We start from the raw sequence: 21,548 nt of genomic DNA on the forward strand, positions 1-21,548 counted from the left end.
TCTGATTTCGGACATATAAAGTTTGTATGTGAGAACTATTTCTACAATTAATAAATTGAAAGAGTGCTCAGAAAACCAGATGTTTTAATCAGCGTATACTTACGTTGATTTTGACCTTTTGCTGATTAAGTTAAGCAGAGTAAAGTGTTTACATGACTATTACCATACTCAGCCTACTGCCATAATCAGTTTAATATACAATTATTGGTCTGCATGTAAACATACTCACTGAGTAGGTGGTTGGGTAGGAGAGGAATCCACACATTAACTCTAAAAGTCTAAAATCACGAGAAGAACCATTTGAAATATGAAGGTTGCTTTAAAGGCCTTAGCTGGATCAGAGTAGACACCACATGCAGGTGAACTAAAGTATATTTAACAACTGTATTTGCTACATTATGTATTTTGTTCCATTTCAGATGTTTTAAATGATGGTTCCTAGGCTGGGGGGGGGACTAACTGTTCACACCAACCATGTCAATGGAGGTTATGTGCGATGGGCCTACAGTACGTAGTCTGTCTTGCCTACTACTTACTAAAACTAGGTTACATACTGTGTACTAATCGTACTGCATACTATTTAGAACCTATTATTTAGTAGAATTGTTAGCAGTAAGCAACAAATATCAACATACTACAAGGGTTCACACGGAGAATAAGTCAACTAATGCTTAATCGGGTGCTTTTCCGACATCCGTTCATTGTGGTACAGCCCATCCCTTTCTATGATCAGCAGCTGTTGACAAACACACCTGGGTCTTAACAGATGCTACTCTTCCACAATAGCATGCAGCAAATTCGTACTGGATGAAAAACCAACATGAGTATGATCCTGGTATTTAAAGCATACAAAAAAAAATCAATTTCACACACTACTAAAGTTTATCTTTTTGCATACCCAATCAGAGTATTATTTAGAGCGCAAGTACGGGTATTCGGACAGGCCCAGTGACACAACCAACATCAATGGCTTGGATTTATATAACACTTTTCAACCTGGTGATCAAAGAAACTCACCTCATCCACCACAAATAAAACAAGCTATGCCATGCCAATAGAGCCTTTGTTGCAGAGATAATCAACCCCTAAACCCTGTCCTGTGGATAGAACAACACCAGAGATAATCAACCCCTAAACCCTGTCCTGTGGATAGAACAACACCAGAGATAATCAACCCCTAAATCCTGTCCTGTGGATAGAACAACACCAGAGATAATCAACCCCTAAACCCTGTCCTGTGGATAGAACAACACCAGAGATAATCAACCCCTAAACCCTGTCCTGTGGATAGAACAACACCAGAGATAATCAACCTCTAAACCCTGTCCTGTGGATAGAACAACACCAGAAATAATCAACCCCTAAACCCTGTCCTGTGGATAGAACAACACCAGAGATAATCAACCCCTAAACCCTGTCCTGTGGATAGAACAACACCAGAGATAATCAACCCCTAAACCCTGTCCTGTGGATAGAACAACACCAGAGATAATCAACCCCTAAACCCTGTCCTGTGGATAGAACAACACCAGAGATAATCAACCCCTAAACCCTGTCCTGTGGATAAAACAACACCAGAGATAATCAACCCCTAAACCCTGTCCTGTGGATAGAACAACACCAGAGATAATCAACCCCTAAACCCTGTCCTGTGGATAGAACAACACCAGAGATAATCAACCCCTAAACCCTGTCATGTGGACAGAACAACACCAGAGATAATCAACCCCTAAACCCTGTCCTGTGGATAGAACAACACCAGAGATAATCAACCCCTAAACCCTGTCCTGTGGATAGAACAACACCAGAGATAATCAACCCCTAAACCCTGTCCTGTGGATAGAACAACACCAGAGATAATCAACCCCTAAACCCTGTCCTGTGGATAGAACAACACCAGAGATAATCAACCCCTAAACCCTGTCCTGTGGATAGAACAACACCCTTCATCCATTAGAGGACCCTTCATCCATTAGCCTTAAACCACTCAGCTCATTTTAGCAGATACCTTCATCAAATTAATGAAGACATTTATTGTTAAACACTTTTTTATAAAACATTAATTTTATAAAAACTTTCTCTCCAATTAAAACCCCCCCAGCAGAGCTGACATCAGTTAAATATGTATACTCATCACTAAGAGATCTGAATTATATATCTGGTGTGTGTGTGTGTGTGTGTGTGTGTGTGTGTGTGTGTGTGTGTGTGTGTGTGTGTGTGTGTGTGTAGGGTTGAATTCCTGAGTATGTCTCACTCTGAGCTGATTACTTAATGGTAATGATCATGATGAGTGTGTGTGTGTGTGTGTGTGTGTGTGTGTGTGTGTGTGTGTGTGTGTGTGTGTGTGTGTGTGTGTGTGTGTGTGTGTGTGTGTGTGTGTGTGTGTGTGTGTGTGTGTGTGTGTGTGTGTGTGCGTGTGTGTGTGTGTGTGCGTGCATGTGAGTCCTCCTCTGCTTAATGCTGATGACATGTCCCTACATTAGGTTGGCCAGTGAGCCACAGCAGATCAGATAAGCCATATTAATGACTCTGATGGCTTTCTTCATTACGTCTGCTCTGACACATAGCCTCATCAGAATGTTTCGCAAATCTACGCCAGAAAAAGAGAACTCGCCGATTGAGCTTTGCTGGCACAGGGAACAGCTGTACAGTCCTGAGAAAAAGACCTATAAATTATAACATCAATAGTTGGATGGTTTGTTTTGAACTTTCCTTCAAGGTTTTGTCTCGGACATACAGTATATGTTAGTTTGGTTCCGCCTCAACAGTCTCGCCTCAACAGTCCCGCCTCAACAGTCCCGCCTCAACAGTCCCGCCTCAACAGTCCCGCCTCAACAGTCCCGCCTCAACAGTCCCGCCTCAACAGTCTCGCCTCAACTGTGCCTTTCTAGCGCCAACACTGATGGTGTGTAAACAGGGCCAGGGTCAAAGGGAGGGGCTAGTGAAAAGATAGGGGTGGTGAAATTAGAATCTGTCCATGCTAGCACAGATCAATCCTGGGTCAAATACCTTCAAATAGGGAAGAACACGCGCCTTTTACACATCCTTTTCCCCCCAAAGAGATCGTGTCTAGGTCTCAATTTCCTATGATCAGAGTGAGATACCCGTACATGTGTATGTGTCAGACAGTGGCCAGTTTGCCTGTCCAACCGTCACCTCTCTCAAATGAAGCACAGGATTCCTGCCTAATGAGCTGTGTGGGATGGAGATAGAAGGAGAGGCCACACACACACACACACACACTAAACAAGGCCGATCTGTTTCAGTACACACTAGAGGTTCTCTCATTACACCAGATAGCATCCTTTAACCCTCTAACTACTGTTTCTACTGCAGGGCTTTAGCAAGGCAATCTGTCTGTGACAGATCTATGTAAGACTAAGATAAATACTACTGTATACAACACATGAACACACACACACACACACACACACACACACACACACACACACACACACACACACACACACACACACACACACACACACACACACACACACACACACACACACACACACACACACACACACACACACACACACACACACACGAGCTAACATGCACACACACACGAGCTTACATGCACACACACACGTGCACCAAATAACTGATTTTCTGGCAAAGAAATGGTCATCTTGCAGAAGTAATTCTAAAACTATTTATCGCCACTCAGTGCCACTTATGGTTGTTCATCAGGTAACATGTCTGAAGAGTTCTGGTTGTCCATCAGGTAACATATCTGAAGAGTTCTGGTTGTCCATCAGGTAACATGTCTGAAGAGTTCTGGTTGTCCATCAGGTAACATGTCTGAAGAGTTCTGGTTGTCCATCAGGTAACATATCTGAAGAGTTCTGGTTGTCCATCAGGTAACATATCTGAAGGGGTCTGGTTGTCCATCAGGTAATATATCTGAAGGGGTCTGGTTGTCCATCAGGTAATATATCTGAAGAGTTCTGGTTGTCCATCAGGTAACATGTCTGAAGGGGTCTGGTTGTCCATCAGGTAACATGTCTGAAGAGTTCTGGTTGTCCATCAGGTAACATATCTGAAGAGTTCTGGTTGTCCATCAGGTAACATGTCTGAAGAGTTCTGGTTGTCCATCAGGTAACATATCTGAAGAGTTCTGGTTGTCCATCAGGTAACATATCTGAAGAGTTCTGGTTGTCCATCAGGTAACATATCTGAAGAGTTCTGGTTGTCCATCAGGTAACATATCTGAAGAGTTCTGGTTGTCCATCAGGTAACATATCTGAAGAGTTCTGGTTGTCCATCAGGTAACATGTCTGAAGAGTTCTGGTTGCCCATTAGGTAATATATCTGAAGAGTTCTGGTTGTCCATCAGGTAACATGTCTGAAGAGTTCTGGTTGTCCATCAGGTAACATATCTGAAGAGTTCTGGTTGTCCATCAGGTAACATATCTGAAGAGTTCTGGTTGTCCATCAGGTAACATGTCTGAAGAGTTCTGGTTGTCCATCAGGTAACATGTCTGAAGAGTTCTGGTTGTCCATCAGGTAACATGTCTGAAGAGTTCTGGTTGTCCATCAGGTAACATATCTGAAGAGTTCTGGTTGTCCATCAGGTAACATATCTGAAGGGGTCTGGTTGTCCATCAGGTAATATATCTGAAGAGTTCTGGTTGTCCATCAGGTAACATATCTGAAGAGTTCTGGTTGTCCATCAGGTAACATATCTGAAGGGGTCTGGTTGTCCATCAGGTAACATATCTGAAGGGGTCTGGTTGTCCATCAGGTAATATATCTGAAGAGTTCTGGTTGTCCATCAGGTAACATATCTGAAGGGGTCTGGTTGTCCATCAGGTAACATATCTGAAGGGGTCTGGTTGTCCATCAGGTAACATGTCTGAAGGGGTCTGGTTGTCCATCAGGTAATATATCTGAAGGGGTCTGGTTGTCCATCAGGTAACATGTCTGAAGGGGTCTGGTTGTCCATCAGGTAACATATCTGAAGGGGTCTGGTTGTCCATCAGGTAACATATCTGAAGGGGTCTGGTTGTCCATCAGGTAACATGTCTGAAGGGGTCTGGTTGTCCATCAGGTAACATGTCTGAAGAGTTCTGGTTGTCCATCAGGTAACATGTCTGAAGAGTTCTGGTTGTCCATCAGGTAATATATCTGAAGGGGTCTGGTTGTTCATCAGGTAATATATCTGAAGGGGTCTGGTTGTTCATCAGGTAACATGTCTGAAGGGGTCTGGTTGTCCATCAGGTAATATATCTGAAGGGGTCTGGTTGTTCATCAGGTAACATATCTGAAGGGGTCTGGGCAGCAGATGAGGCCGTTTCAGACACCATTTCATCCTGATTCATCAGAACACCTCATCAGGCTTAACCAGAAGGATCCATCACCTGGACAGTGGACACATATAAACAAGAACACACGCATGCACGCACACAAACACATGCACACACTCACACACACCGATGACAACACAAGCCTTTTCAGAATCCTCTGTCATATGATCCTCCATATTGCCTACTGAGCAAGACAAACAACAACATTTGGTTCAATCTGCACTTTCTCTCATTGACTTAATTACTCAATAAAAATTTGACCTAAACTTTTCAGATGGCGAACTGATATTTACAGTAAACACAACATCTGTGACATCAGAGCAGGCCATATTTATACTGGCCTACTGGAGGCGGAGGAGATAAAAGTTTGACACACTAACGAGCGGCTAACGCTAACTAGCAAAAAGTTCACTTTAGACTCTCATTAAAACACTTAAACACACACACACACACGTACGCACACGTGTGTGTGTGTGTGTCACAAAGCCATCACTAATGCTGTCAAAAACAGCATGAATGACTCTGATCAGCTCTGTGTCAGTGTGACCGGTCTAATCAGTTATGGGGATGTGTTTGAAGATGGCTGCAGAAACATCTTCACTGAACACCTCAGGGCTTTGATTGGAACTGGACCCATGCAGAGACACACAACCATTGATGTGTGTGTGCGTGTACAGCTTTGGCTTTTAAAAACACTTTAGTTCAATACATTGAAAAAAAAACAACATCTAGCACTGAGCTGTGTGGTACATAATTTAGCCTACAGAATGAATGATTCAACATTCCAACTTTACACTGACAGGAGGATGAGAACTGGAAGACAGAAACTTTTTCCTTTAACAAGTCCGACGAGAAGGATATCCTGCTTTCACTGGAACAGGCCCAGATCCACGCCTTTTGCGTGAAGAAAAAATGCAGGAAAAGGGGCTGCAGATGGGGCAGCCTTCTGAGAATCCGTAGACGAGCTAATAAACTCCCACTGCCATCCGTTCTTCTTGCTAACGTGCAATCATTGGAAAAGAAAATTGATGACCTACGATTAAGATTATCCTACCAACGGGACATTAAAAACTGTAACATCTTATGTTTCACCGAGACGTCGCTGAACAACAATACGGACAATATAGAGCTATTGGGATTTTCTATGCACCGGCAGAACAGAGACGCTACCTCTGGTAAGACAAGGGGTGGGGGTGTGTGTCTATTTATCAATAACAGATGGTGCGCGATGTCTAATATTAAAGAAGACTTGAGGTTTAGCTCGCCTGAGGTAGAGTACCTTATGATAAGCTGTAGACCACACTATCTACCAAGAGAGTTCTCATCTATATTATTCATAGCCGTCTATTTACCACCACAGAATGAAGCTGGCACTAAGACCTCTCTCAATCAACTCTATAAGGCCATAAGCAAAGAAGAAAATTCACACCCAGAGGCGGCGCTCCTAGTGGCCAGGGACTTTAATGCAGGCAAACTTAAATCAGTTTTACCACATTTTTACCAGCATGTCACATGTGCAACCACAGAAAAAAGTCATCGGCTTCATCAATAAGTGCATCGACGACGACGTCCCCAGAGTGACTGTACGTACATATCCCAACCAGAAGCCATGGATTACAGGCAACATCCGCATCGAGCTAAACGCTAGAGCTGCTGCTTTAAAGGAGCAGGAGACTAATCCGGACGCTTATAAGAAATCCCTATGCCCTCAGATGAACCATCAAACAAGCAAAGCGTCAATACAGGATTAAGATTGAATCCTACTACACCGGCTCTGACACTCGTCGGATGTGGCAGGGCTTGAAAACTATTATGGGCTACAAAGGGAAACCCAGACGCGAGCTGCCCAGTGACGCAACCTACCAGACGAGCTAAATGCCTTTTAAGCTCGCTTCGAGGCAAGCAACACTGAAGCATGCACGAGAGCACCAGCTGTTCAGGATGACTGTGTGATAACACTCTCGGTAGCCGATGTGAACAAAACCTTTAAACAGGTCAACATTCACAAAGCCGCTGGGCCAGACGGATTACCAGGACGTGTACTCAAAGCATGCGGACCAACTGTCAAGTGTCTTCACTGATATTTTCAACCTCTCCCTGACCGAGTCTGTAATACCTACATGTTTCAAGCAGACACCATAGTCCCTGTGCCCAAGGAAGCGAAGGTAACCTGTCTAAATGATTACCGCCCCGTGGCATTCACGTCAGTAGCCATGAAGTGCTGTTCATTGACTACAGCTTAGTGTACACCATAATGCCCACGAAGCTCATCATTAAGCTAAGGACCCTGGGATTAAACACCTCCCTCTGCAAATGGATCCTGGACATCCTGACGGGCCGCCCCCAGGTGGTAAGAGTGGGCAACAACACGTCTGCCACGCTGATCCGCAACACTGGGGCCTCTTAGGGGTGTGTACTTAGTCCCCTTCTCTATTCCCTGTTCACCCACAACTGTGTGGCCAAACACGACTCCAACACCATCATTAAGTTTGCTGACAACATGATGGTGGAAGGCCTGATCACCGACAACGATGAGACGGCCTATAGGGAGGAGGTCAGAGAACTGGCAGTGTGGTGCCAGGACAACAACCTCTCCCTCAATGTGAGTAAGACAAAGGAGCTGATCGTGGACTACAGGAAAAGACGGGCCGAACAGGCCCCCGTTAACATCGACGGAGCAGTATTAGAGCGGGAGTTTCAAGTTCCTTGGTGTCCCCATCACCAACGAACTATCATGGTCCAAACATACCAAGACAGTCGTGAAGAGGACAAAACCTTTTCCCTCTCAGGAGACAGAAAAGATTTGGCACGGGCCCCCAGATCCTCAAAAGGTTCTACAGCTGCACCATCGAGAGCATCCTGACCGGTTGCATCACCGCGTGGTGTGGCAGCTGCTCGGCATCTGACCGTAAGGCGCTACAGAGGGTAGTGCGAATTGCCCAGTACATCACTGGGGCCAAGCTTCCTGCCATCCAGGACCTATATAATAGGCGGTGTCAGAGGAAAGCCGCTGCTACTCGCTGCTTATTATCTATGCAGTCACTTCACCCCCACCTACGTGTACAAATTACCTCAACTAACCTGTACCCCCGCACACTGACTCGTTACCAGTGCTCCCTGTATATAGCCTCGTTATTGTTATTCTTATTGTGTTACTTTTTATTATTACTTTTTATTTTTGTCTACTTGGTAAATATTTTATTAACTCTTGAACTGCACTGTTGGTTAAGGGCTTGTAAGTAAGCATTTCACGGTAAGGTCCACACTTGTTGTATTCGGCGCATGTGACAAATAAAGTTTGATTTGATCAGAGAGAGAAAGAGTGTGTCTAACACTCCAAATCAGTTCCTAGCCCCTTCCCTGTGTCCTAGCCCCTTCCCTGTGTCCTAGCCCCTTCCCCGTGTGTCCTAGCCCCTTCCCCGTGTCCTAGCCCTTTCCCCTTTCCCTGTGTCCTAGCCCCTTCCCTGTGTCCTAGCCCCTTCCCCATGTGTCCTTGCCCCTTCCCCGTGTGTCCTAGCCCCTTCCCCGTGTCCTAGCCCCTTCCCAGTGTCCTAGCCCCTTCCCAGGGTCCTAGCCCCTTCCCAGTGTCCTAGCCCCTTCCAAAGTACCTTTCTAGGTTTATAAAACAATCCATGCTCTGCCAATCAATTTACAGGACTATTCAGAAGTAGGGAGAGAGAGGTGTGTGTGTTTACTTGTTCCTGTGTTGTGTGGTTGTCTCTCTGTGTGTTGAGTGTGTTCTCCATGGCCTGCTGTAGGGCCAGTCTCAGCTCTGCAGACTGCCTCTCCAGCCTCTCCACTGTCAGCCTGCAACACACACACACACACACACACACACACACACACACACACACACACACACACACACACACACACACACACACACACACACACACACACACACACACACACACACACACACACACACACACACACACACACATCACAGTAGTAGGGGGCTTAGGGAAGGGGCTAGGACACAGGGAAGTGCCTAGGGACTGATTTGGAACTAGGCCGAATAGTGTCAGTAAGAACAGGGGGAATCTGAATGTGATCGATAGGGGCTCTATTTCTGCTCTGCCTCAATAGAGACTGGCTGCCGTGGTTACTCGATCAATACGACAAATTATGAGCATTTCCTCAAGCTCCCGACCAACCCCGTCCCCAGAGCAGCCCCAGCGCAGGCAGCCCCAGCGCAGCCCCCATGGACCCCACTGGCAGACCGACTGGGCACAACACAACAAGCTAAATATACACACAATATATAGGACGAGTAAATATACAGATCCTATAGCAAACCTAAATATACAGGCTATATACACATCCACAGTACGGTCTCAATACGCACCAATTCCAATGTTATAAGTATATTCAGGAGTGCTGTACATATTTGTGTTAAAAATTGGCTATAGAAGCCAAAGACAGTTTTCTCAGTTCACAATAAAAAAGATGGAAGAGAGAGGGGTGGAGAAGAGGATAGAGGGGATACTGGGGGAATCAGGGGAAGAGAGGGGAGGATGGGATGGGGAACTTCCCAGAAACAGCTGAAATCCATTTAGCATCATGTTCATGTTTAGTTGAATAATGACCATTTGGGAGCGCTTTTCTCATACAGACTGACTCCTCTTAGCTATTGGCCCATATGGATGTTAACAATTTAGAGAGAGGGAGAGAAAGAGAGCGCGAAAGAGGGAGAGAGAGTAGAGAGAGAAAGGGAGAGAGCGAGAGAAAGGGAGAGAGAAGGGGTGAGAGAGGGAGAGAGAAGGGGAGAGAGAGCGAGAAGGGGTGAGAGAGACGGGGACAGAGAGAGGGTGGGGGGGAGGATTCTGCATTAATGTGATGAGGTCACCATACTGGCAGAGATCTAGACCACAACCATAGACAGACACCAGACATGTCATGCTGCATTTATGCTGATGTCATCACAATGCTGAAGAGACACGGGTCAACCTGTGAACTTTGAACTTGGTGACCTCATGTACGGCACGGTACGATGCAGGCCAAGATGCACATTCTCTAATATGTCCATAATATGCCCATTTGGAGAGGATGGTAATCTATGAGTACTGCTGGCGTGTAGAGTAACCTTGTCTGAGACCTGAAGAAGTGTGTTAATTCCCCGTGTTCCCTTCTTACCTCCTCCTCTCCTCTGCCTGTCTTCCTTCTCTCACACTCCCCTCCAACCGCCAAACCTCCTCCCCACGACATGACAGCTCCTCCACTGATAAAGGGAGAGACAGAAACAGAGAGAGAAAGACAGAAAGAGAGAGACAGAAAGAGAGACATCATGAAAACTGTTGGCTTCAGTTCAACAGGGAGCAGTACAATATGAACGCATAGGAGGCTAAATGAAAGCACATTTGAAAGATGTTTGTCAGTCGAAACATTAATTCATACTTCCCCTGAAAATTACTTCTATAAATTCTAAACCATTTTCATATGCCACAACTAATAACCCATCATCTTTATATTAAAACGTAAGTGCGGGTTCATGTATAATGCATTCTTCAACTATTCAAGGTTATACAGTATGTGACTATTATTCCTAAAAACAAATTGTAGTACGTAGCAAAGAGATGAGCGATGAACCTCAGATGCAAATAAAATAAAGCTCTAAATAAAATGCAGTCAAATGAATTAAAAAGAGAACAATGCAAGTAGCTTCTCATTAAAGGCACACAAAGCCAGAGAACATTTAGCCACTATGAACCCTGTCAAAACAGGGCTTTGTTGTGTCACACAAAGGAAACACTTCCTCTTTCGGTCAATAGATGGCACTCCTCACCTTACACAGCACACAAAGCGTGCACCCATCCATTCAATCATTTTGTTTCCCTATCTTTCTCTCTCTCTCTTTCTCTCCATGAAGATCTCTACATGGAATAAAATCATATTGTCCACCACGTAGTAGGTTTAGCATAGTGTGTTTATATAAAGGTTTTTGCTCTTTGTGAAACAGAATAGCCTTGCATTTTCATGCGTCTGTTTTTCAGCGAGTCACCATTTGCTTAAAAGACACATTTTGGGATAACCTCTGTCACCCCTTTTATTCACTGTGGGTTTAAACCATTGTTTTAGACAGTTTTTGCCACTCAGTCAGGATGCAATATGGAACGCTAAACTCCAGGTCACCTGTGTGTCATGGATGTGTCTGCTTGCATTTATGTGTGTGCATTTTAAAATGGTGAGAAATGGGTATGATGCTATTAGTGACATATGCAGTGATTGTGGTGGGAGGACTGGAGAGAAAAGGACGGGAAAATGAATACTAAAACATCAACACTTGATAAATCCATGATTCATTTATGGCTTTGCAGAATCCAAACGGTTTAAATTGCAGCCGTAGGAAACTGGAACCTGTAAATATTTTACGATGCACAAACAGACTTTGATTTATTTTCATTATTTTATTCCAGCCCACCTTGGCTCGATTGCCGAATCTCAAGGTAAAAGTTTGTTATGAATCTAAATAATCAATATAAAGAGAACGAGTAGAGATGCATCTCAGGTTGATTCACATTCATCAGGAATCAGTTCAATATAACCTCTCTCACACTGACCATCCAGGGAGGGCAATTAATCCTGCACAGGCTTTCCTGTTTACAAACACACAGGCAAAGGTTAGGAGAGCAGACTTTGTACTGTAACCCCAAACAACACATGCAGGAACTAGAAAATGCTATTTCAGTTATTAGCGTTTAATTTGGTCAATTTCTATGGAGACTGTAGGAGCAGAACAGACCCAGAACCAGTTGGTGTCCTGGCTGAGTGGGTTGTATCTTCCTTCTTTATTTTGAGGGAGTTACAAAAACAGATGGGCCTTTGCCTTACTTACATCCAGCGATGCAAAAAACACACACACACACACACACACACACACACACACACACACACACACACACACACACACACACACACACACACACACACACACACACACACACACACACACACACACACACACACACACACACACACACACACACACACACACACACCCCCTCTCTCTGTCAGTGTTGTATTTACAGTGATCTGGCAGTGGAAGATGAGCCCCGGGCTATAACACTCTAACACACTACCTAATGCTCAGACTAGCAGGTAATCTGGTGTCTCACATCCTCCTTTGATACACACTGATCAATACACTGCTGTAACACCAGTCATTTTCTTCTGCTTCTACCTGCCTTCTCTCTTTCTTTTTATTAGGCTACATTTATAATTCATATTACACTGGCTGGATACGCAGACACAGACCTGTGTGTGTGTGTGTGTGTGTGTGTGTGTGTGTGTGTGTGTGTGTGTGTGTGTGTGTGTGTGTGTGTGTGTGTGTGTGTGTGTGTGTGTGTGTGTGTTCTAGAACAATAATAGCAAAGATCAGTGCAAATGATAATGCGTTTAGTTGTCTGTGTTCGGGCCCAAAAACGCATTTTGATTAAAAATAATAATAATTACGTTCAAACGGCTCTCCTGTGAAGTCGTGGCTTGCAACATACGCCTAGTTTCATGAATCGGGTCACATATACACTATACATGGAAATGTATGTGGACACACCTTCAAATGAGTGGATTTGGTTATTTCAGCAACACCCGTTGATGATAGGTGTATAAAATTGAGCACACAGCCATGCAATCTCCATAAGTAACATTGGCAGTTGAGCTGCCCCGGTCAACAGTAAGTGTTGTTATTGTGAAGTGGAAACGTCTAGGAGCAACAACGGCTCAGCCGCGAAGTGGTAGGCCACACAAGCTCACAGAATGGGACCTCCGAGTGCTGAAGTGCGTAAAAATAGTCAGTCCTCGGTTGCAACAGTCACTACCCAGTTCCAAACTGCCTCTGGAAGCAACAGTCAGCACAATAACTGTTCATTGAAGCTTCATGAAATGGGTTTTACACCACTCCAAACGTTGTATGGAGTGGTATAAAGCTCGCCGCCATTGGACTCTGGAGCAGTGTAAACGCGTTCTCTGGAGTGAAGAACGGCTCTTCACCATCTGGCAGTCCGGCGGACGAATCTGGGTTTGGCAGATACCAAGAGAACTCTACCTGCTCCAATGCATAGTGCCAACTGTAAAGCTTGGTGGAGAAGGAATAATGGGCTGGGGCTGTTTTACATGGTTTGGGCTAGTTCCAGTTAAGGGAAATCTTAACACTATAGCATACAATGACATTCGAGACAATTCTGTGCTTCCAGCTTTGTGGTAACAGTTTGGGGAAGGCCCTTTCCTGTTTCAGCATGACAATGAACCCGTGCACAAAGCGAGGTCCATACAGAAATGGTTTGTCAAATTCAATGTGGAAGAACTTGACTGGCCTGTACAAAGCCCTGACCTCAACCCCATCAAACACCTTTGGGATGAAATGGAACGCAGACTGCAAACCAGGCATAATCGCCCAACATCAGTGCCTGACCTCACTAATGCTCTTGTGGCTGAATGGAAGCAAGTCCCTGCAGCAATGTTCCAACATCTAGTGGAAAGCCTTCCCAGAAGAGTTGAGGCTATTATAGCAGCAAAGGGGGGGGGGGGGGGGCAACTCCATATTAATGTCCATGATTTTGGAATGATTTTCGGCAAGCAGGTGCCCACATACTTTTGGTCATGTAGTGTATTTAACCCCCTGAGTCAATACATGTTAGAATGATTACAGCATTGAGTCTTTCTGGGTAAGTTTATAAGAGCTTTCCACACCTGGACTAAGCAACATTTGCATATTCTTTTCAAAATTCTTCAAGCTCTGTCAAATTGGTTGTTGATCAATGCCAGACAATAATTTTCAGGTCTTGCCATACAGTTTTTACTTAAAACTGCCTGAAAATATACCTTGGCCACTCAGGAGCATTCACTGTCTTCTTGGTAAGCAACTCCAGTGTAGATTTGGGCTTGTGTTTGGGTTATTGTCCTGCTGAAAGGTGAATTAATCTCCCAGTGTCTGGTGGAAAGCAGATCGAACAATGATTTCCTCTAGGATTTTGACTGTGCTTAGCTCCATTCCATTTCTTTTTTATCCTGAAAAACTCCCCAGTCCTTAACGATTACAAGAATACCCATAACATGAGGCAGCAACCACTATCCTTCAAAATATGGAGAGTGGCACTCAGTAATGTGCTGTATTGGATTTGAGCCAAACATAACGCTTTGTATTCAGGAAAAAAATGTAATTGCTTTGACAAATTGTTTTAAGTATTACTTTAGTGCCTTGTTGCAAACAGGATGCATGTTTTGGAATCTTTTTTTATTCTGTACAGGTTTCCTTCTTTTCACTCTCTGAATTACGTTAATATTGTGGAGTAACTACAATGTAGTTGATCCATCCTCAGTGTTCTCCTATCACAGCCATTAAACTCTGTAACTGTTTTAAAGTCACCATTGGCCTCATGCTGAAATCCCTGAGCGTTTTCCTTCCTCTCCGGCAACTGAGTTAGGAAGGACACCCGTATCTTTGTAGTGACTGGGTGTGTTCCTACACCATCCAAAGTGTCATTAATTATCTTCAACATGATGAAAGGGATATTCAATGCCTGTTTTTTTTGTTTTTTTTTACCCTTCTATCAATAGGTGCCCTTCTTTGCGAAGCATTGGAAAGCCTCCCTGGTCTTTGTGGTTGGGGGCACCTTTGGGGGGGGGGGGGGGGTACTGTCACGCACTGACCATAGAGAGCCCTTGGTGATCTATGGTGTTTAGCCTCTTTGGGCTCAAGGGGCAGTATTGAGTAGCCAGAGAAAAAGGTGCCCATTTCAAAAAGGCCTCCTACTCAATTCTTGCTCGTACAATATGCATATTATTATTATTATTGGATAGAAAACAGTCTCTAGTTTCTATAGCCGTTGAAATTTTGTCTCTGAGTGGAACAGAACTCATTCTACAGCAATTTCCCTGACATGGAGTCAGATTTCACACATCTTGGCCCCTGATCTGGAGTCAGTTTAAAGGTCCCCGTGAATGCTATGAGGATACAGACACTGCTTACGTCTTCCCCTGGATGTCTTTACGTGATGACGCTTTGAATGGTGTCGATTGCGCAATCACAGCCACTATAAAACAAAAAAACGTGTAGGTAGGAACTCTTTTCCAGCTGCGCCGGACGCGCGGTGGACACCGACCTGTTCTTTTTCCAAGCATTAGTGTAGCCTGTAATATTTCTCCGGTCATGTTTTTACTTGTAATAGGTGTTAAAGACATCATAAGGTAGTTAATTTAAACCGTTTTATAGCAATTTATATCCGTTTAGGGCGATTTTGGGACATTTATTTCTGAGACACTTTCAACCTCTGGGCACGTTTCCAGTTCATGCCGAACGCAGTGGGCATTTCCACATGGCAAGAGGACAGCTTTCGACCAAAAGACGATTAGACCCAAGAAAGGATTCTTTGCCCAAGATTCTGATGGAAGAACAGCTCAAAGTAAGAACAATTTATTATGATAAATCGTGTTTCTGTCGAAAAATGTTAATCGCTTATGACGCCATTTTGTTAGACGTAGCTTCGCTTGGCGCAAACTGTATTGAAAAGTAAGGATAATTTAAAAAATGTAAATCAGCGATTGTATTAAGAATTAAATTGTCTATCAATCGCTGTCCACCCTATATTTTTTAGTCACGTTTATGAGTATTTATGTATACGACTAGATCACTGTCTAATATGTCGCACGACATTTTCTGACCAGCTGGGCAACTTTTGTCATTGTCTAACCATGATTTTGGTGGCTAAATATGCACATTTTCGAACAAACTCTATATGTATGTTGTAATATGATGTTACAGGAGTGTCAACTGAAGAATTCTGAGAAGGTTAGTGAAAAAATTAATATATTTTGGCGATGTTTACGTTATCGCTCTCTTTGGCTAGAATCAATGCTCTGGTAATGTTTGCACAGCTGCTATGCTAATATAACGATTTATTGTGTTTTCGCTGTAAGACACTTAGAAAATCTGAAATATTGTCTGTATTCACAGGATCTGTGTCTTTCGATTAGTGTATGCTGTGTATTTTTACGAAATGTTTGATGATTAGTAATTAGGTAAGACACGTTGCTCTATGTATTTATTCTAGTCGATTTGTGACGGTGGGTGCAATTGTAAACTATGATATCTACCTGAAATATGCACATTTTTCTAACAAAACCTATCCTATACCATAAATATGTTATCAGACTGTCATCTGATGAGGTTTTTTCTTGGTTAGTGGCTATCAATATCTTAGTTTAGCCGAATTGGTGATAGCTAGTGGTGTTGGTGGACAAAGAAAAGATGGTGTCTTTTGCTAAGGTGTTTAGCTAATAGATTTACATATTGTGTCTTCCCTGTAAAACATTTTAAAAATCGGACATGTTGGCTGGATTCACACGATCTGTGTCTTTCATTAGCTGTATTGGACTTGTTAATGTGTGAAAGTTAAATATTTAAAAAAACATTTTTTTTTGAATTTCGCGCTCTGCCTTTTCAGTGGAATGTGGGAGGAGTGCCGCTAGCGGCACCCCCGTCCTAGACAGGTTAGGTCAGAGCGTGACTAGGGGGGTGTTCTAGTCATTTGTTTTCTATGTTGGTGATTTGTATGGTTCCCAATTAGAGGCAGCTGGTAATCGTTGGGGATCATATTTAGGAAGCCCTTTCTCCCACCTGCTTTGTGGGATATTGTTTTAAGTGAGTGCATGTAGCACTACGTTTGTTCACAGTCAGTGTTTGTTTATTGTTTTGTTTAGAAGTGTCACTTTAAATAAATATGTGGAACTCAAATCACGCTGCGCCTTGGTCCGTCTTTCCACACGACCGTGACAGAATATCCCACCAAGCAAGGACCAAGCAGCGTGCCATGGAGGAGAAAGTGAGTTGGACCTGGGAGGAGATCAGGAGTGGATGCGAGACCCTTCCTTGGCGGGAGTCGCATAAAGATCAGGAAGGACAGCGACGAGCCCGGGGGCCGCGGCCACAGAAACCCCAAGATTTTTTTGGGGGGGCACATGGGGTGGTCGACTGAGCAGCGGGGAGTGGCAGAGCCCGAATGGCAAACTGGAGGAGTTCAACGAGGGATACCGGAGAGGTTTTGGCGAGGACCATGCTGCAGCGCAGGCGCACTGAAGAGCGCCTTCTCAGCCCAGTACCATCTGTGTCGGCTCCACGCACCAGGTCACCAGTGCGCCTCCCCAGCACGAGATGTCCTGTGCCGGTTCCTCGCACTCGCCATGAAGAGCGTGTCTTCAGTCCGCTGCCACAGAAACCCCAAGATTATTTTTTGGGGGGGCACATGGAGCTGGCGGCTGAGCAGAGGGAAGAGCCAGAGACTGTCAGGGAGGCGATGGAGAAGTTGGGGGAGAGACAGAGGAGATGTTGGTCAAGTGTGTTCAGCTCAACATTCGACCTGAAGAGCCTGTCAGCAGTCTGGTGAAGTCTGTGCCGGCTTCACGCATCAGGCCTCCAGTGCTCCTTCCCAGTCTGGTACGTCCTGTGCCGGCTCCCCGCACTCGCCCTGAAGTGCGGGTTACCAGTCCGGTGCCACCTGTGCCGGCTCCACACACCAGGCCTCCAGTGCGCCTCCCCAGTCCGGTACGTCCTGTGCCGGCTCCCCGCACTCGCCCTGAAGTGCGTGTCAACATTCCGGTGCCACCTGTGCCGGCTCCACGCACCAGGCCTCCAGTGTGCCTCCCCAGCCCGGTACGTCCTGTGCCAGCTCCACGCACTCGCCCTGAAGTGCGTGTCACCAGTTCAGTGCCACCTGTGCCGGCTCCACGCTCCAGGCCTCCGGTGCGCCTCCCCAGTCCGGTACGTCCTGTGCCGGGAGCCGCCCCCGCCCTGAAGTGGGTGTCATCAGTCCGGTGCAACCTGCGCCGATGCCCAGTCCAGGCACGGTGTCCAGTCCCGCTCCAAAGCAGGAGCCTTCCTCTGCGCCGGTGCCCAGTCCAGGCACGGCATCCAGTACCGCTCCAAGGCCGGAACCTTCCTCTACGCCAATGCCCAGTCCAGGCACGGCGTTCAGCCCGGGGGCCATGGCCGGATCCGGGGTCTGGGCGGGGGCTACGACCCGCACCGGAGCCGCCACCGACACTAGCCACACCCCCACCCTCCCCATTTGGTTTCAGGTTTTGCGGCCGGAGTCCGCACCTTTGGGGGGGGGGGGGGGGGGTACTGTCACGCACTGACCATAGAGAGCCCTTGGTGATCTATGGTGTTTAGGTCAGAGCATGACTAGGGGGGTGTTCTAGTCAATTGTTTTCTATGTTGGTGATTTGTATGGTTCCCAATTAGAGGCAGCTGGTAATCGTTGGGGATCATATTTAGGAAGCCCTTTCTCCCACCTGCTTTGTGGGATATTGTTTTGAGTGAGTGCATGTAGCACTACGTTTGTTCACGGTCGGTGTTTGTTTATTTGTTTAGAAGTTTCACTTTAAATACATATGTGGAACTCAAATCACGCTGCGCCTTGGTCCGTCTTTCCACACGGCCGTGACAATTATGGAGTATTGGGTGTAGGCCAGTGACAATAAATCTCAATTTAATACATTTTAAATTCAGGCTGCAACACAACAAAATGTGAAAAAAGTCAAGGGGTTTGAATACTTTCTGAAGGCACTGTAACGGGTGTGTGAGGGCTGCTATGTCTCTCTCTAGGGTCTAAACCAGAAATATACGCTGGTCATTTCATCATCTTTAAACTCCAAACTAGTGTTAAAGACAGGGAATAGAATGGTGCCTCTGCAGCAACTCAGATCCACTGGTTGTATATACTGTATGTTATTACAGCTAAACCATGCTTGTTTCTGTGTGTGAATATTTCATGAAGGATGTAAATAAAAATATTCTCCATATCAACATGATGAGGGATCAGTGTTTAAAAGTGGAAAAGAGATATATGTATATATATATATACACACACACGAGGTAAAACAGTTAATTGGTTTGTTCTCTAATTGTGGAACAGAATTCATAAGCGGTTTTAATTGTATCAACATCGGTATTTACACACACCATATTCTGCCGATGATAAAGCCTTTACTAAAAGACAAACTGAGTAGTACTTAGAGCTGGGACGATGAACCCACAATTATCCACACCGACCATACTGATCATTTACCACAGGCATTTTGCCGATATCGTTCAAGTACAATAAGTATCCTGTTCTAAAGAAATGTGTTTAAAATGAAATATGTGGGATTGTTAAGGCCTTTAAGAGATTAATAGGGTTCAAGTAGTAGGGTTCTACATTAATCTCTTAATGGGATAATTGATGGCTACAACCATCAAACTAGTAGCAGTAGTTTACTGGATAATAAAAAACACTGTGGTGCACATTCATGTTATACACTGATCATTCTATTATCATTATCACATCAATTCAGGCAATTTATCATGATATAGCTTTTTTGCCCAACTTTAGTAACACTTACAGTACGTAACATTGATTTATTGATCAGTGAGGTATGCCATTGGAAACATGCTATTTTGGAAAAAGTGAATGAATTATTGAGATGTACTCTAAAGCAGGATGGTGGTGGGGCATTGACAGGAAAGGCCTTATTATCTCTGCGCTGGAGAAAGCTTCAGTATATAAGGCTTTCCTATCTATATGCATCACCAGCTGTCTTGTCCTCTCCTATCAGACTCTCCTCTCCTCCATCATCCCTTGCTATCGCTCTTTCCCCCGGAACCCTCATATTAAATGTTATTTACATCAAAGTGTTTCCACGGTTGCAAGGGTTCTAGAAACAGAATGTGATGGATCATTCTTTCCTCTGGACTCCGCCTACCTGTCTGATGATCATCTCACAGTCAGCCAATCATAGACCGACTCCTCTGCAGTCTGAAGTGGCTTATTTCTGCTCATGACACATTCAGGGCCAGTTTCAGTCAAACAGGCCTTGGTGATGTATATTACTGTACATGCGATAACTTAGTTTACCTCAACATTCTCTCTCTCTCTCTCACAGACAAAAGGTGTGCGTTTCAACTAAGACAATAAAGATATGTTGATTGATTAGTACCTGTCTGTCTGTGACTCCTGCGTAGTTCCAACAGGGCCTCTTTGAGTGTCTGCGCTTCCTCTTTCTCTTCCTCCAGCTCCCTGGTTCTCCTCTTCACCTCCTCTTTCTCTTCCTCCAGCTCCCTGCTTCTCCTCTTCACCTCCTCTTTCTCTTCCTCCAGCTCCCTGGTTCTCCTCTTCACCTCCTCTTTCTCTTCCTCCAGCTCCCTGCTTCTCCTCTTCACCTCCTCTTTCTCTTCCTCCAGCTCCCTGCTTCTCCTCTTCACCTCCTCTTTCTCTTCCTCCAGCTCCCTGGTTCTCCTCTTCACCTCCTCTTTCTCTTCCTCCAGCTCCCTGGTTCTCCTCTTCACCTCCTCTTTCTCTCCCTCCCGCTCCCTGGTTCTCCTCTTCACCACCTCTTTCTCTTCAACCAGCTCCCTGGTTCTCCTCTTCACCTCCTCTTTCTCTTCCTCCAGCTCCCTGGTTCTCCTCTTCACCTCCTCTCTCTCTTCCTCCAGCTCCCGGGTTCTCCTCTTCACCTCCTCTTTCTCTTCAACCAGCTCCCTGGTTCTCCTCTTCACCTCTTCTTTCTCTTCCTCCAGCTCCCTGGTTCTCCTCTTCACCTCCTCTTTCTCTTCTTCCAGCTCCCTGCTTCTCCTCTTCACCTCCTCTTTCTCTTCCTCCAGCTCCCTGCATCTCCTCTTTAGCATCTCCCTGGCCTCCTCACCAAGTCTGTGTTCCTCCTCTCTCTGCTCCTGCGCCTCCTTTCTGAGCCTCTGCACCCAGTCTTTCTCCTCCTTCAGATCCTTGGTTCTCCTCTGAAGGAGCAGCTTGGTTTCCTTCAGGTCCTCCTCAACTTGCTGGAGCAAGACATCCTGCCCCTGGATGGTCTGGCCAGAGAAAGAGTGTGTGACTGTTAGTTACTATCTAAACAGTCGAAAAGGTCCCACGGTGTGTATGTTTGTGTGTTGTGGTGGAAAAACTTAATTATTGCAATAATGAATCGATGTTAAATGAAGATTGTTTGAATAACTGTCCAAGTCTCTCTCAGTATACTTGAATTTCCATGACAGTGTGCACAAACATTATGTCATTAACAGAAGTGATTAAGTAACCCTAAAGAAAGACTGACGTAATAAAATATGATACCATACAGAATTAATATCAAAATCATTCTGCGCGCATGGATCACATCCAATGGCCCTGACTTTGTAGACTGGCTGCTCCCTAATACCAACTCCCTAACTGTTCTACTGCGTTGTAGCCATGTTGAAGGAGCATCTAGCTC

General features: G+C 45.0%; 1 protein-coding gene across 1 annotated transcript in view; it reads right to left on the bottom strand.

The window, feature by feature from the left end:
* Nucleotides 1-21,548, bottom strand: part of LOC139583582 (polyamine-modulated factor 1-binding protein 1-like) — a 163,126-nt gene that overhangs the window by 40,931 nt on the left and 100,647 nt on the right. Inside the window, exons 21-23 of the mRNA XM_071414825.1 lie at nt 20,283-21,150; nt 10,449-10,533; nt 9,008-9,119 (exon numbers count right to left, since the gene is read on the bottom strand). Of these exons, the coding sequence (XP_071270926.1) occupies nt 9,008-9,119; nt 10,449-10,533; nt 20,283-21,150 (1,065 nt within the window). The remainder of the gene's footprint in view (nt 1-9,007; nt 9,120-10,448; nt 10,534-20,282; nt 21,151-21,548) is intronic.

Source organism: Salvelinus alpinus, chromosome 8 (genome assembly GCF_045679555.1).
Source record: "Salvelinus alpinus chromosome 8, SLU_Salpinus.1, whole genome shotgun sequence".
NCBI lineage: Eukaryota > Metazoa > Chordata > Actinopteri > Salmoniformes > Salmonidae > Salvelinus > Salvelinus alpinus.